Here is a 17,581-nt window from a genome sequence, read left to right on the forward strand (position 1 = left end):
TGATCCAGTGTCCATACTTCAAGATGACAGTGGCAGCATCTATTAGACTTTGAACTACCCAACTTTTGCAACTGGGGTCCAGAAAATTATATGTAACAAGAAAAACCAAGTTTCTCTTATAGATGCTGATGCTGTACATCTCATCTTCCAAGTCCAAATCCATGGCCATTGTGTAGCAGAAGTATGCTGCTTTGTTTCAATACTCCAAATATCTTTTAAGCTTGTTTTTGTTTTTTATTCAAATACAACAAATTATCTCCAGAACATCTGTATCCACAGTTTTTGTTTTTATTCAAATAGTCATATAGTAATTTGTACCACTTGGCGGCCTGATGCCCTTGCAAATTTATCTGGAAACATAGGCCCGACAAGCTATACTAATATTTTTTTTTTTAGATCTTTATTAATTTTCAAAACTAATATAAAGTGCCATAATTATACATGCATTCATTACAAAATAAGCACTTAAATTCCATCAATAACAAAGAAGATAATAAATATCCCTCCCCTCCCATCCAACAATTTGATCAAGAAATGAACCAAAAAATATATCCCCCCCTACCCACCCACCCCATCCTGGACATGTATAAAAATAAAGAAAATATTTGAAAACCAAGAAACTATGTTGAATCAACAAAGGATGTCAACAGGCCCCAGATCAAATTAAATACTTTGCTATGCCCCAGTATATTTGCATTCATCTTTTTCGTATTTGTATTCTAAACATAAACTGGCCCACCAAAACGGAAAGTTGAGCTGATCACAATTCTTCCAATTACGGGTTATGAACTGCATACCTATCCCTGTCATAATCAAGAAGAGCCTGACTTTGTAGCGATCTATAGGAGGCTTGACATGCAGCAAAGTTCCACATATAATTGCCTCATACGTCAAAGGGATTGCTGATTCTAATATAAGGTTAATCCTCCAAAAACTGAGTATCAAAGGACAATAGAGCAACAGATGATCGAATGTCCCTATGTCTAGATGACAGTGCCAGCATCTATTAGATTTAGAACTATCTAATTTGTATAACCTAACAGGGGTCCAAAATGATCTATGTAACAGAAAAAAACATGTTTGTCTCATAGATGCTGACGCTGTACATCTCATCCTCCAAGTCCAAATCCATGGCCATCGAGATGCAGAAATATACTGATTTATTTCAATACTCCAAATGTCTCTAACACTAGATTTTGGTTTTTTATTCAATAATTCAGATATTAATTTATACCACCGGGCAGCCTGATGACCTAGGAAATCTGTCTGGAAACAAAGGATCTGCAAGTTATAATGACTTTTTAAACTTCGCCAATCAGGGAGCCCCTTCTGAATGGCTTGCTTTAGCTGCAACCATTTATAATTCTGAGAATTTGAAATACCAAATGATTGTTGCAGTCGTGAATCATCCAGCATTTTCCCATTTAATAAAACATCTACTAATTTTTTAAGTTACGCCAATCAGGGAACCCTTTCTGAATGGCCTGTTTTAGTATTTTTAATATGTATGCATGTAATTTTGTAAACTGCATAGTTTTAATGTGGCATATACATTTTTAAATAAATAAATACACATCATAATTGCACCTACTGAGGTTCAAGTCTCCTACCCATCCTGCCCTCAAGCTAAAATCTCTTGCAATAGGACCTTAATCACGAGAGATGAGCACAAGAAAAAGAGAGCAATGGAAATCCAAATTGTAGCATTGGTGCTGCCTAACTGAAGTCTGCCATCACCCAATGGCATAGTAAAGGGGGGGCATGGAGCGGTCTGCCCCGGGTGCCATCATGGTGGGGGTGCGGCCCCCCTCATCTCCACCCCTTGCCTCTCCCCACTCCCCCCCCGCCACATACATGCCCCCCTCATCCCATACCTCTAGTTGCGACCGCATCTGATCCCGCTGATGTCACTTCCAGGTGCAACATGTAGGAAGTGATGTCGGAAGGAGAGTTAACGAAGTCACGAGGAACACGTTGAAGTTATGGAACCCCTTCCCTCCCCCTGCCATGCACATGCCCCCCATTCCTCCATACCGCTAGTTTCTCACCGCTGCGACAACAATGTCAACGTGATTTCAGAAGGAAGCCAGGCCTATGCAAGTAGCAGACTGGAGAATTTGCTCGCACTGGCGAAGATTTAAAGAGGTGCAGGGCAAATGGAGGGTGTGAGCATGGCATGGGGGGGGGGGGTGGAGAGATGCCGGTGCCTCTAGGTGCCTGGAGCGATCCCCCCCTCCCTTACTACACCACTGAATGACAATGGTCCTAGTACAAATCCAGGGCAGGGCAGGGAATTAACACCTCAGTTTATATTCAAGTCAAACTTTTTTCCTCTTTTTTTGGGGGGGAAAGGGTTAGCTCGGTTTATATTCGGGTTGGCCTATATTCAAGTATATATGGTAATTTATGGAATTTGCTACTGTTGACAACTCAAAATGAGTTTTTAAATGTATATCTTTGAAGCGTTGCTGAACCAATATTAGTATTAATTTTTTTTTTTCTGTTCAATAATTTTTATTGGTTTTAGTTGCAAAACAATACAAACAGAAAAATAAGGATTATCAACAGGATAATTATGAAACAAATGTCCATTGTCCATATAACAGAGATGAGAGTAAGAGACAAACCAAAGATACATAATGGGCTATACATTAGGCGAGTAACCATACAAAATAAAATGAGGATACATCAGGAAGAATTGATGTTTAATACTCAGTCTGAACAAGCAGGTCAAGGCGGTTTACAAAATTAGTACTATGTGTAAACTTGAAATATTTTGGTGGCCCTCTGAGCTTTCTCATATTCACACATTGAGGGATACGGGTTAACAAGGTCTTCATCAGGGAACACCTAGCTTAGCCTCCGCGTGTGCGGGTCACCGGTCTAGATGGACCTAAGGTCTGATCCGGTGAAGGCATTTCTTATGTTCTTATGTTCACACTGTGGCTCTTTACATGAAAAAGATGGGGTCACTGTCTTATTGTATACAAAATGCAGGTTTACTAATGAAAAATTACCAATAAACCAGCTGATACAGGTTATAGAGCCGTATATTTTCTCCTAAGTCCAGCATGTCCACTGGCCCAGTGTTATTGTATTAACATAAGATGTATGCTGACAATTCAACAGGTTTGTTGTTAGGTTCCATGACTATTATTTCTGACACGTCCCTTACTGTGATCATACTAAACATGTTGCCCTAGCTCAGTGTCTCGTAAACTTTCCAGCCGGCCGCACACTAAATTTGATGCACCCGGAAGTGCGCGGATATCGACACGATGACGTCACACACATGCATGACATCATCGCATCGATGTCCACCCATGCGCAGAGGCCCATCTGGCCGCGCCCCACTTCGGTGGAGGGATCCAGGAGGTGCAGGGAGAGGAGGAGAGACGCCGGCCAGGAGTAAAGTCATCTGTGCTGGCTGACTTCCTACAAGATGAGCCTCTCGCGAGAGGGGCGTCCTGTAGGCAGTCAGCCGGCGAAGATGACTCTCCTCCACCCTAGTGTGTAGCGGCACACCTGAAATCTCAGGAGGCATACTAGTGTGCCACGGCACACAGTTTGTGAAACATTGCCATAGCTAGATCAATACTCTTTTATCAACAAGCAGATGACATTTCATTTTTAGGAATGACTTCTTCCTTCCTTATATGGGGAAAAAAAAAACAGTTTATGCTTGGCCAATGATTATTCAGTTGCTTAAATCAACCACACCTTAGAGCAATGTCTAGCAAACTTTTTCGAGCCGGGGCACACAAAACCTAGTGTCCCCGGATCGAGACACACAGAAGTGCGCAGGCGTCAGCGTGCTGACATTAGCACATGCGCAAAGGCCCTTCAAATGGGCCGTGAGCCGAGAGAAGGACCTGCGCTGGAGAGAAGGGCCGGCAGAGAGAATAGGTGTTGGCATCAGGGGATTGCTTACAGGACATGCCTTTCTTCACGAGAGGCACATCCTGAAGACAGTCATCAGGCGCCGGCACCTCTCCTCTTCCCCAGGGAACCGCGGTACACCTGAAATCTCAGGAGGCATACTGGTATGCTGCGGCACACAGTTTGTGAAACACTGCATTAGAGCAATAGGCCGAAAAGGAACCAAGTCTCTGATTATCATCCATAGTGACCTTGCCCAAGCAAATCAAAGGAAACTGTAAACTTCCTTTAACTTCTTTTCGTCTCCATGGTAGTTCATCACCATCTAATCTGTTTGGATTTCACACTGAAAATTCAGCAGCTGATCACATAAAGACCACATGTGGAAACTGGTAGAAAGACCACATGTATGAGTATTAATTACTCATCCAGATAGTCAATGCTTGTGCCCAGTTAAAACGGCCTTGAATATCAGGTAATTAGTAAATAGGGCCTTCAGTTCACAGAAACATTACTTACCTTTCTTTGCAAAACTGCTATTGGGCTCATATTTCTCAATCAGTTGCTGTACTTGTTCCTGTTTCAGAGGTGGATAGAGGATTTCATTTAATCGGGGGTCTCGCTGCTTAGAATTTATAAACTCCATCATCTGGTCAACGCTGAGGTGAGGCTTGCCCTTTGCACCACTACAATGAATTGTAAGATGAAAGTCCATTAATTATAACAAAAACATTTTATCCGATACACAATTTAGACTTATTTTAATGTATTTGAAATCTTATTATACACTTTCTTAGTGTCTATGTCTGATGATCTTAAGGAAGAAAAGGTGATGGTCAAAACCAGGAGGACGCTCGGGTACACAGGCAGAGGAATGGCCACTAGGAAAAAAGTGGTGATAGTACTGCTGTATAAGTCTCTGGTGAGGCCCCATTTGGAATATTGTGTGCAATTCTGGAGACCACACCTTCAAAAAGATATAAATAGAATGGAGTTGGTCCAGAGGGCTGCTACAAAGATTGGTTAGTGGTCTTTGACATAAAGCATATGGGACAGACTTTAGTAAACTCAATATATATACTCTGGAAGAAAGGCAGGAGAAAGGGAATATGATAGAGATGTTTAAATATCTCCATGGCATTAATGTACAGGAGGTGAGTCTTTTTCAAATGAGGAAAATTCTGGAATGAGAAGATGACGTTAAGAGGTGATAGGCCCAGGAGTAATCTAAAGAAATACTGTTTTATAGAAAGGGTGGTAAATGCATGAACTATGTAGAGGTGGTGGAGACAAACTATGTAGAGGTGGTGGGTCTGAATTCAAGAAAGCGTGAGACAGGCATGAGGGATCTCTTCGAGAGAGAAAGAGATAGTGGATGCTGCGGATGGGCAGACTGGATGGGCCATTTGGCCTTTATCTGCATCATGCTTCTATGTTTCTATGTTAGTGAGACACAGCCATACAAAATGGTTTAAAAAATAAAAATGGCGCTTACAATTGACATTCCTGGCTAAGTTTGAGCCAGTCAAAGATAGACTGGATATTCAATACTGATCATCCAGAAATGGCTCAGCATTGAATATTGGCGGTCAGCATCAATCGTGGGAGTTAGTAGGCCTCCCATCCATGGTCTCAATATCAGCCTTATAGCACTTATGTATGTGAATGTGTCGTTCATATAAGTACTAGTGTTCGATAATCTTAGCACACAAATGGTACTTATGTTTAGAAGCTCAAATTATACAATTAGAGAATATTGCTTAGTCCTTTGCATGGAGTGCACACTCTTGGCCACATTCATTTCCAAAGAAAAAAGAAAAAAAAAACACAATTTTGGCTGCCCATTCCTAAATACTAATATCCTTAAATCAAAACATTAAAGACTTACAAGGTTTCAGACTAATAAAATGTTGGGGTGTTTTCCCCCTTGATCCTTTCATCTATTATATCCTCTACTAATTGTTGGACCTTGGGAATATCTCCAAACTACATGTATCTCAACTTGGTAGCAGCAATGATCCAAGAACACCTAAGCTCATTTAAATTACTTTACACTGAAGGTAGTAGATTACACTGGTTACTGATGAGGCTAGAGTTTTATTCAAATTTGCATGTATTTGCTTTAAATCAATCTTCAGTATGTCCCCAGGTTACCTTGTTTCCCACTTCTCTTTACATCACTCCAATAAGCCCACACGTAGAGTCCAGTTATTCACATATCCTACTGTCAAATCGTGTCGTTTGAAGAGATTTCTCAAAAGGACTGTCTCTTTCCAGGCAGCCAAAATGAACGCCTGGTTTGGCAGAATCATGCCAGGAGTCTCATCCTATTATTTTTTTAGAAAACTATTAAAGACACAACTATTTGACAAATTTGTAACCCAAGCTTCCTAATGCTTTTTAAATATAACACGTATTGTGTACATTCTAGAAATTGATATATCTTTTTGAACTTTTTATTCGCTGGATGTTCAGCCTTATCTGCTGTGAACCACCTAGAACCATTTGTGGTCTGGTGGTATATAAGAATAAATTATTATTAGATATATAACAATGAAAAAGTCCCGTCCACTAGAAGTGTGCTGTTGCTCCAACAATAGTAATATATTGTATAGATTAGGTCATTGCCATGTAGCAGGAGATATTCTCCTTGAGTGAGCTAAATTTCTGGTTTGTTTACCTACTTAGCTGCATTATTTTCTAGAGGATCTGACAGTGACCCTTTTGTGAACACCTCTCTTACGTAAAGGGGCATTAAAATACTTAAGAGGGGATGCTGAAAAGTTCTCAGCCCAACCAAGAAGAGAATGATATGGTTCAATCATTGATCTGAAACAATGTCAAATCATAGAATTTTGTTGCTTCTGCACATTGGCACTTGATAATATAACACTCTTTTCAGCTAGAGTGGCAAAATAACATTCAGAATTTGGGAAGTTGATTGGTTGGGCTGAGAACTTTTCAGCAACCCCCTCGTAAGAGAAAAATGTTTCCTTATGTTCTTTGTACATTTTTTTTCCTTGTTGAGTCTTCTCTGAAGGTCTTCATTACTTTGCATCACCAATTTGGTGATCTCTTTTTCTGGTGATGATTGCTTTAGATTCAAAATAGTTTTTTGTTTACTTCTGATACTTTTAAGTCTGCCTGGTATTTTTTTCTGTATTCAAGTTTATCTTAATATAAAGAGTAAATATAATATGAGAGGCTGCTGAAAAATTCTCATCCCACCAAGAAGAAACTGATGTGGAGCCATGAAACTTACAAGTTATTACACACTTCTCTTGACACTTTTTATTTCAATGAGGCAAATGCATCTAGCAAATGGGCACAAGTATAGGGAAACCAAGCCATTGTGACATCACTGATGAGGAGGGCTCTTAAGCATTGGTGGAATGAGGCATTATGACATCACAATACGAGGGGCCAACTAAGAAGAGAATGATGTGGAGCCACGAAACTTACAAGTTATTCCACACTTTTCTTTACCCTTTTCGTTTCATTTCATATCATTGAAACAAAAAGTGCCAAGAAAAGTGTAGAATAACTTGTAAGTTTTATGGCTACACATCAGTTTCATCTTGGTTGGGCTGATAACTTTTCAGCGGCCCCTTGTAAAAAGAAAAATTAAAATAAAAACATGTTTACTATTATAAATGGATAAGAGGTTGCTAAATGACATTATTCAACTTACCCCCTCTTTCACTAAGGTGCGCTAACCGATTAGTGAATGCTAATCGAATTAGCATGCGCTAAACACTAACATGCACGTGTTTGCATTTAGCGCGTGCTAAATCGATTAGCGCGCTAATCAGTTAGCGCACCATAGTAAAAGAGGGCCTTAGTTGTGCGTGCTATTCATCCTAGTTAGCAGAGTGATGTGGCACTTAAATTCACTCTCTATCATCAAGGGTAAACAAAAGCAATAAAATACATATCTATATATCTATCTATATATAATTCTCTTACAATTCAGAAAAAATGTGGTCAATCTCAGGTCGTGGACATAGTGCATTTAGGAATTTTCTGTATGTTTCGGGCACAAAGTCTTCTTGAGGGATTGAATCATTCTGTGAAATGAAGAGCATACAAAAAAGAAAACATAATTTATTTCTTTACATGTTACCTTGAAAAGTCGGATAGATCAATGGACACAATTCTATGCATCATTTACTCTTCATAGTTTTTTTTATTTTTAGAATAGTTGACTTTTCAAGGGGTAATAAATTGTACTGAATATTACAGCACTGGAAGAACCAAATTGCTACCAACAAATGGTATCACCTATCATTTCAATGATTAGACACTCACAAAATGCTAATTATATGGGGAAAACACTGCAGGAAAGTCAGTGTAACATGATTGTCATATTAATGTCAATGTTGATGCTTAAATTAATATGAACATTCAGCAATTACAAAGGGAATAAAAGTAGAACTGATGATCTTGATACGAGTCTTTTTATTCAAACAATCTTAGGGCTCCTTTTACTAAGGTGCGCTAGCGTTTTTAGTTCACCCAGCAGATCAGCGTGCGCTAACCCCACGCTATGCGACTAGAACTAACGCCAGCTCAGTGCTGGCGTTAGCATCTAGTGCATACGGCAATGTAGAACGCGCTAAAGCCCTAACGCAGCTTAGTAAAAGGAGCCCTTAGTGTACACGGTGCAGTTCCGAAATACCAACATAGGAATACACAGTAAATGAATTGTTGTATGGACCCAACACGGGCCGTGTTTTGGTCACGAAAGACCTTCTTCCTTGGTCCGGTGTTGCTATAAACAACAGCAAATGGATTGTAAATAAGCATAACAATGTACTGTGTGCAGATAAAACATTGCCAGTCAAGCGATGTCGCCTAGTACATTCAGCACCACTTTCCAAATAGTTGCAATCAATATATGAAAAGTATAGTCATCATCCTGCCATTATCTGTTTAGTTTATGCCTGGAATTAGGTAAGTCTAAACTAAACTTAGAAGTTATCTAGAATAGATACTGGCTGAATATGACTATTATGTGGATATATTTTTGACCCACCTCCCTCCACCTAAAACTTATCGCAAACTTTTGGGCCATTCAGTCATATTTTTTGCCCAGTTATGCTATTAGCTGCTAGTGTAACTTCAAACATCAAGTCCTAGCAACTTGATAATGATACCAAGTTTTTGTGGCCGAATAAAAAAGTAGATTGCCAGGCCTTTCTTCAGCACAGTATAAATTTGATGTTGCATCAAACGCGATCTTATGCCTGCAACACTGCCCATCTGCTGCTGCCTAGATGGGTGGTACATTGTTAGTCTGACATCCCCGCTGAAACCTGTCCACGTTGGGAGGCCCTCCTGGTAGTGAAACTACCGATGGAATAGCTTTTAGCTTCACAGATGCGCTAAAATCCCAGTGGCACAACATATATATTTGGAGAGATGTGGGACTCTGTTTTTATGTAAAAAAAAAAATATATATATATAGATTCAGCCAAATCTTTGATTTTATTATTAGAGATAAATCTATTTTTCAAATAACAAGGAAATATTTTTGCCCTATGAAGGGAGCAAGTCCATGACCAAGAGCTTGAAAGGAAACAAAAAGTGTATCTTAAATGTCACTATTACATTGAAGTAGTCTCATTTCATCTATGTTTTAAAATAGGGGTTCTCATCCCACTCTTCAGGTCACACCCAGACAATCAGTAGCCTAATGGTTAATGCAGTAGGCTGAGAACCCGGGGAACTGGGTTTGATTCCCACTGTGGCTTCTTGTAACCCTAGGCAAGTTACTTAACTCTCCATTGCCCAGGTACAGATTGTGAGCACACTAGGGGAAGAAAAAAGGTACCTGCCTTTAGTATATGTAAACCACTTAAACTGACCCTTTACTTCTTTCAACATATCCAAAATGAATATTATGTATGAGAGAGATGTGGAGGCAGTGAATGAACATCCTTCTCCTGCATCTTCACTATAGATTTCCTGAGGACTGGATTGAGATTTCCTACCTTACAAGTATGCCCATCTATGATTCTGTATCAATAAAAATCCTACAAAATAAATCAGTATCAGTGGTAGATAACCATATATTTCCTTCTGCAGTCTTCTACTTGGGGAAGAGTCAGGGTCATACTCTTGGGACATTGTTTCAAAAGTATGCACTTATTTTACCTCACAAAATTATGCATACCAAACAGTAGGGTAATATTTCCGTTTTCATTATAGCCCTTATTCTATAAACAGGTCCTAGCTCCTAGGCGTTGTTGAGCATGATTGTCATCCGCTAGGCGCTGTTAACAGAATTGTGCCTAGCAGCAGTGGCGTACCTAGCATATGTGACACCCAGGGCCCATCATTTTTTGGCACCCCCCCCCCCCCATCTGTACGAAAAACATGATTTTTAGTAACAAGCCCACACGTCACACATGAGTACCTAGGAAAAGGCAGCATCTTACATATTGCAGTGAGCAGTACATCAATACACCCATTGTAAAACTAAACAAGCCAGACTAGTACAGATCAATCCTACACCGTCAATCCTAACAGAAAACCATGTCTTTCAAACACACAGAACACAGAAAACACCTTCGCTTAGTATGGAATATGTCATCACAAACTAACCCCTCCCCCTTTTACAAAACTGTAGTGTGGATTTTAGCCACGGTGGTAACAGCTCTGACGCTCATAGAATTCTGAGCATCAGAGCTTCTACCACCACGGCTGGCGCTAAAAAACACTCCACAGTTTTGTAAAAGGGGGGATAAAATAGAAATACACAGACAAAGGTTAAATTGAACCAGCAAGAAGCTGGACTCTGCATAAAATGCAGCACCACAGAAATAGTGACACATGTCTCCTAAAGCAATAAATAGAAAATTTTTGTTCTACCTTTGTCTTCTCTGGTTTCTGCTTTCCTCATCTTCTTGTTACTGTCTTCCTTCCATCCACTGTCTGCCATCTCTCTGCCCCTCCCTATATGGCATCTTCTCTCCTTCTATGCCCCTTCCAGAAACTGTATGCCTCCCCCTTCCATCTCTCCTTTCACCCCCAATGGTCTGGCATCTCTCTCCTCTCCTTTCCTCTTCCACACCTCTCTTCTGCAATCCCTTTCTTCCCTCATTTTCCTTTTCAATTTATTTTCTGCATCCATCTAGATTACGTTCTTACTACCCTCTCATCAATTTCCTTTTTTACTGTCTACTTATAGCTCATCACCTCTTTCCCTCACCCCCTCCAGTATTTCCCTAACTCAATCATTTTCCTCCATCATCTGCCCTCTTCTGTATCCCCACTTCCATCATCTGCCCCTTCTCCCTACTTCAATCATTTGCCCTCTTCTCTCTCCCCTTTCTCCCCACTTCCATCATCTGCCCCTTCTCTCAATCTCTCCACCCACCACAGGCCCATCTTTCTCCCTTCCTCACCTTTCCGATTTTGGCAACAAGATCTGCAACCCCCCCCACCTCCTCCACACGATGACACTTAAGATCGACATCGGGCCTCCTTCTACCTCTGGCATCAACAGAACTTCAGATTGGCAACACGGTTCTCAGTCAAAAGCGGAAACAGGAAGCTGAGTCAGGGGGAAGCTTTTGACGTGAGCACTAGAGAATGACAAGGGGAAAAAAATCTGTCCCCATCACTGCATTGTCCCCTTCACCACCCCATCACCGTCCCCGCAGCATCTATACAAGCCTCAGTACTGCAATATTTAGCTTATTCCTTCCTTATAAATCAAAGTTCTGGCTGCTGAACTGGAGAAAGAGATGTTCAGCTGGCAGGGCTTTGTTTATAAATTTTTATTAACACAACTAATATACTACTTTATCCTGAAGCAAAAAAAAAAAAAAAAAGAAATATAATTTTTTTCTACCTTTGTTGCTTGATTTCTGCTTTCCTCATGTTCTCATTCAATTCCTTCCATCCACTGTCTCTCTTCTCTCTGCGTCTTCCACTTGCTCTGTTAATGTGCCTCTCCCTTTCTCCCCCCTTCCAAATTGGTCTGGCACCCATCTTCTTCCCTCCGCTCCTCCCATAGTCTGGCATCTCTGTCTTCTTCCCTGCCAGCGTCTTCTCCCCACTCTCTCTTCCCCATTTCCCTTCAGTGTCTTCTCAACACTCTCTCTTCCCCATTTCCTTTCAGTGTCCTTCTCCCCCTCTGTCTTCCCCATGTGCTTTCAGTGTCCTTCTCCACCCTCTGTTTTACCCATTTCCCTTAAGCGTCTTTTCCTCTCCATTCCACCTTTCCTCCCTTTCTCCCTCCCTGCCCCTTACCTTCATGGCGCTTCCCCCACCCGCCCGCCCGACCGACCTACAACAGGCCCGGTCCGACAAACCTCCCTGCCCTGTGGCCGCGAGTCTAAATTACCTTCTTACAGTAACCGGAGCATTGTAGTTGCATATGGCTGCCATAAAGGTCATCTCTGATGCAACTTCCGGTTGCGTCAGAGATGACCTTTACGGCAGCCACTCGCAGCTTCAACTGTTTTAGTTTAGTTGCTGTAAGAAGGTAATTTAGACTCGCGGCCACAGGGCAGGGAGGTTTGTCGGACCATGCCTGTTGTCGGTCGGTCGGGCGGTGAGGGGGGGAAAGCGCTACGAAGGTAAGGGGACCTGTCCGGCTGTGCACCGCCCCTAAGGCTGCACCCGGGGCGGACCTCCCCCCACTCCCCCTTTTTACGCCACTGCCTAGCAGCACCTAAGCTTTTTTGGTGCCAGTAAGCGTTAAAACTTTAGGTGCACTGCCATTGAATCCAGGGTATTCTTGGCCTAAATGAGTGTGCCTAAAGTAGGCATCTATCAGCCCCAAATCCACCCCTAACCATACCTATTTGCTGATAATTGTGTAGGACCCCTATGTCCTCACAACAGGCACCTTAATGTAGATGCCTACTTCAAATTGGTAGGCACGTACTGAGTTAGGTCTGCAACCTAATGAGAACATTGTCATCAATTGGCCACTTAATTGGTACCTTAGGCCCCTCCCGTGTGCATCCCAAGATGCTGGCCTACATTGTACATGTCTACTATGGGCCTTGGTCCGCCTAAGGCTACTTCCTGACCAAGCCATGCCCATGCCTAGCTTTAGGCGAGCTTAGACAGGCTTGCATGCATTCCTAGGCTCCCGGAGGTGCCTCCAATGTAGGTGGCCTGCCTCGGGAGGTTTTTTTTAAGAAAGCGTGTGTCCCAATTGGCTGGTTAGACAGCAGTTGGCTGCCTACAATTGGAACACCGTTTATATAATTTGGCCCATACTATATAACTCTATAGTCTTCATTTTGCTTAAATATGTATCATGAAGCATGGTTCAAATCATTCCGCTTGATGTCAGCTTAGTTGTTTCTCATTTCATCTATTCTAAATTAAATAAATTTGTCATTTGCTTACTCTCAAGTTTAGTCATAGTAAAAGTAAATGTCAGCAGATAGATCTGTTCAGTCCATCCAATCTGCCCAACAAGATGTCTAGAAAATTGCCCTTTTGAATTAAATCAATTTATGATGTACTCGTTAATTGTTATTCTGATACACAGTTGTTCAATTTATTATTGGTCAATTAACAAGATTACAGTATGAATAAATAAGTTAGACAAATTTCTGAATAATAAATACATGTGGTTACATGGTAAACTCTAGCCTGGAGAGGTTATGCATGCTAGACCAGAAGTTCTTAAATCTGTTCTGGGGGACTACTAGTCAGTCAGAGTTTCAAGATATCCTTAATGAATATGCATGAGATACATTTGCACATAATAGAGGTGATGGGCATGCAAATTTGTATCATGAATATCCTGAAAACAAAATTGATTGATAGTCTGAAACTACAGCTAGAATCAGTAGGAAGACAAGTTTTCCAAAATGACAGTGATGCCGAGCCAAAAAATATTTTGGTATACAAGTAGGAAAATCCACTGTTTTTTTCTAGGATAAGCAGCATCACATTTGTTTTACTTTTTTGATATATTGTCAGATAATTGTAATCTGGATTCACCACTGTTGTAAACAGGATACTAGATTGATGGACCTTTGGTCTATCCCAGTATGGCAAGTCTCAGGTTCTTATGGTGTCATCAGATACTATGATGTCATAAGGGTAATGACACCATAATAAATATTCTCATTTCAAACTCAGATTTGATTAACTGATAGGACTTGTGAATGTGATGTAAAATTTTACCTGATTAGAATTTGAAAAGTGAAGTTTTACGTGTGCTCTATCAAAGAACTGTGTATGTGCACACAAGAACCCCTTTTAGAAAGAATACTACTGGAAAACCATTTTATATAAATCTACCTCATGCATATTTATTGTGGTAATTCTGAAAACCTGCCTGGCTACATGTACTTGCAGGAGAGGGTTGAGAAGCACAGTTTTAGGACAAGGTCTGAAGATTTGTAGTCATAAACTAAACTAAAACAATTGTATAGACCGGGTCTTCAGCCAAAAAGGTGCTCGACTCAGTTTACAATAATGTAAGTACAGTGCATAAATCTAGAAGAAGAATGTAATCTAGAATGGCTTAGTCATAAGATTTCCATGTTTCCCTATGTTTTTCTTAAAACACAAAAGATCTGGAAATCAGTTCTTTTACTTTGACCTACAGTTATTGCTCTGGTTATGGTTTTTTTTTATAACTGGCTAGGAAATGCATGATTAAGTAAAAAGGGAAATACTATGCGTTTTAGGAACCAATTCAACTGTAACAGTTTATTCAATCAAGCACAGTTCCCAGAAGGAGTTCAGAAGGGGACTCGCCCTGAGTACATTCAGCTGGATAGATTAGAAAGTACTGAAAAGAAGGCATACAAGCGTAAGCGGAATGATAGGAACAAAACACCTTGCAAAAATAAAAAGCATGAATTAACAATCAATAAACATTTTTCTCTAGGCATTTAAAAAAAACCTAAAACTACAGAGAAAAAGGAAAAGCTACTACTACTTATCACTTATACAGCGCTATACATTTTGACATTTATAGACAGTCCCTGCTTGGAAAAGCTTATACTCTAACTTGGACAGACAGACATGACATATAGGGTTGGAGATGCAGAACCCAAGGTGAAAGGAGTTAGGAGTCAAAAGCTCTCTCAAAGAGGTGGGCTTTTAAACGCGCCTTGAACACTGCCAGAGATGGAGCCCGGCGTAGGGATCCAGGTAGCTTGTTCCAAGCATACGGTGCAGCAAGGCAGAAGGGATGGAGTCTGGAGTTGGCAGTTGAAGAGAAGGGCACAGATCGGAGGGACTTACCAGCTGGGCGGAGCTCACAGGGGGAAGAGAGATAGTGAGGGGCAGCTGAGTGAGTGCATTTGTAGGTCAGTAAGAGGAGTTTGAATTGTATTTGGAAACAGATGGGAAGCCAATGAAGTGACTTTAGGAGAGGGGTAATTTGAATAAATGGGGCATAAATGTTGTGTGCAACAATACCAGGTTATGCCAGTATTCGATAACAGGATCTGCGCATCTAGATTCCATTATAGAATATGCAGTGTGGATTCAAGACATCTAAATGAAGGCAACTAGTAACAGAACTGCCACCTTACAGACTCATACATTAGATCAGAAGGTATAATATTAATTTAGAAGGAAAATCTGACAGCAAACATCTGAAATTCACTATAGAAGTCAGGATCTCAATGTATATTTAACGGTTTCCTTCCTTCAGACTTAAACAGTTTTAAAAGATGTTTGAACATGAACCTGAAAGTAAAGTCCATAAAAATTATTAACCAGGTAAACACGGAAGAGCCATTGTAATGCCCTATGAGTACTATATCTACTATTTTGGGATCCAGACTGGCCACTGTCAAGACAAAATGCTGGGCTCAATGGATCGTGGTCTGGCTCTGTATGGCTCCTGTTATGTTAGGTAGACACTGCACTGAAATCTTCTGCACAGTATGTGGCAGTGGCCTAAACAGCAAACAGGATGCTAGGACTTATTAGGAAATGGATGGTAAATAAGACCAAGAATATTACCGTATGTCTCTGTATTGCTAAATGGTCTAACCTCACCTTGTGAGTACAGTATTACATTCGGACTTTGAGTATTACATTCGGTTCTGGTTGTAGTATCTAAAAAAGGATATAGCAGATTTAGAAAAAGTTCAAAGAAGGGCAACCAAAATGATAAAGGGAATGGAACTGCTAGATACTCAATGAAATTACATGGAAATACATTTTAAACAAATAGTAGGAAATATTTCACCCAAGCAGAACCTTAAGATCTAATGAGCAAAATTTATTGACCATTCCTTCACTTAAGATTATTAATACTAGATGGCAGTTTATCTTTTCGGTAACTGCTCCACAGACTTGGAACGCTCTCCCAATTTACTTACGAAAGGAGCAGGATTTAGGAAAATTTAAAAGTAATCTAAAAACATTTCTTTTTAATGATGCTTTTAATATTTAATTCAATAATTTTAAGGCCAGTGATTTTATTATTTTACGTTTCATTGTTATTTATTTCCCTATTGTACTTTTCCTTTGTTTTACTTTTCTTTAATCAATTGTATTTCAAACCCCTATCTTACCTTGTGTAATGAGAATAATGTATTAGTCATTTACCCAATGTTATTATTTAAAGTTTGTATTGTTTTGTCTTTTATTGAATGTATTTTAAATTGTTCATCGCTTAGAATTTGATTAAGCGATTAATCAAGAGAAATAATAAACTTGAAACTTAAGCTCTAGTCCATAGACTGCTAATGAGACAGACATGGGGGAGCCACTGCTTGCCCTGGGATCAGTATAATTCAATGTTGCTATTTTGGGGGTTTCTACCAGGTACTTATGATCTGGAATGGCTACTGTTGGAAGTAGGATATTGAGCTAGATGGACCACTGGCCTGACCCAGTATGGCTATTCTTAGGTAGGAAGAAAGAACTCTTTTGGAGTCTTGTCTTAGGTTATGAGGTTTGGCTTGAAGGTAAACAATAGTATGAGGGCATTCTAAAACTGGGCATCTAAAGGCAAGCATGCCGATGCCGAGTTCTGATTTAATAATGGCTTCTGTGAACTATGATGCCATTAGAGAATACAAGCATATGTTAGCATTCATGCAGCTAATGTAAGGAATTAAGAGTTATACCAGGTCAATGGCAGACATAAATGTTCAAGCTAAGTGTTTCATGATATGCACATAACTTATGGCACTCAATGAGTAACACACACAAGATGTAAACACCCCCATGGAACTCCTCTAGTACGAGGAAAGACTAAAGAGGTTAGGGCTCTTCAGCTTAGAAAAGAGACGGCTAAGGGGAGATATAATCGAAGTCTACAAAATCCTGAGTCGAGCAGAATGGGTACAAGTGGATCGATTTTTCACTCCGTCAAAAATTGCAAAGAGTAGGGGACACTCGATGAAGTTACAGGGAAATACTTTTAAAACCAATAGGAGGAAATTTTTTCACTCAGAGAATAGTTAAGCTCTGGAACGCATTGCCAGAAGTTGTGGTAAGAGCGGATAAAAGAAGTTAGTTTTAAGAAGGGTTTGGACAATTTCCTGGAGGAAAAATCCATAGTCTATTATTGAGAAAGACATGGGGAAGCCACTGCTTGCCCTGGATTGGTAGCATGGAATGTTGCTACTCCTTGGGTTTTGGCCAGGTGCCAGGGACCTGGATTGGCCACCGTGAGAACGGGCTACTGGGCTTGATGGACCATTGGTCTGACCCAGTAAGGCTATTCTTATGTTCTTATCTCCCTTTGCAG

The 17,581-nt window shown here is 40.4% G+C and overlaps 1 protein-coding gene across 11 annotated transcripts in view; it reads right to left on the minus strand.

Annotated features, from left to right (window-relative positions):
- The window catches only part of PLCB1 (phospholipase C beta 1), a 1,208,816-nt gene that overhangs the window by 496,006 nt on the left and 695,229 nt on the right, over window positions 1-17,581 (minus strand). For all 11 annotated transcript variants that reach the window (XM_033937380.1, XM_033937379.1, XM_033937383.1 and 8 more), the window contains 2 exons: window positions 7,846-7,946; window positions 4,399-4,565 (listed from right to left, as the gene is read on the minus strand). In XM_033937380.1, coding sequence (XP_033793271.1) covers window positions 4,399-4,565; window positions 7,846-7,946 — 268 coding nt within the window. The remainder of the gene's footprint in view (window positions 1-4,398; window positions 4,566-7,845; window positions 7,947-17,581) is intronic.

This window comes from Geotrypetes seraphini, chromosome 3 (genome assembly GCF_902459505.1).
Source record: "Geotrypetes seraphini chromosome 3, aGeoSer1.1, whole genome shotgun sequence".
Classification (NCBI taxonomy): Eukaryota; Metazoa; Chordata; class Amphibia; order Gymnophiona; family Dermophiidae; genus Geotrypetes; species Geotrypetes seraphini.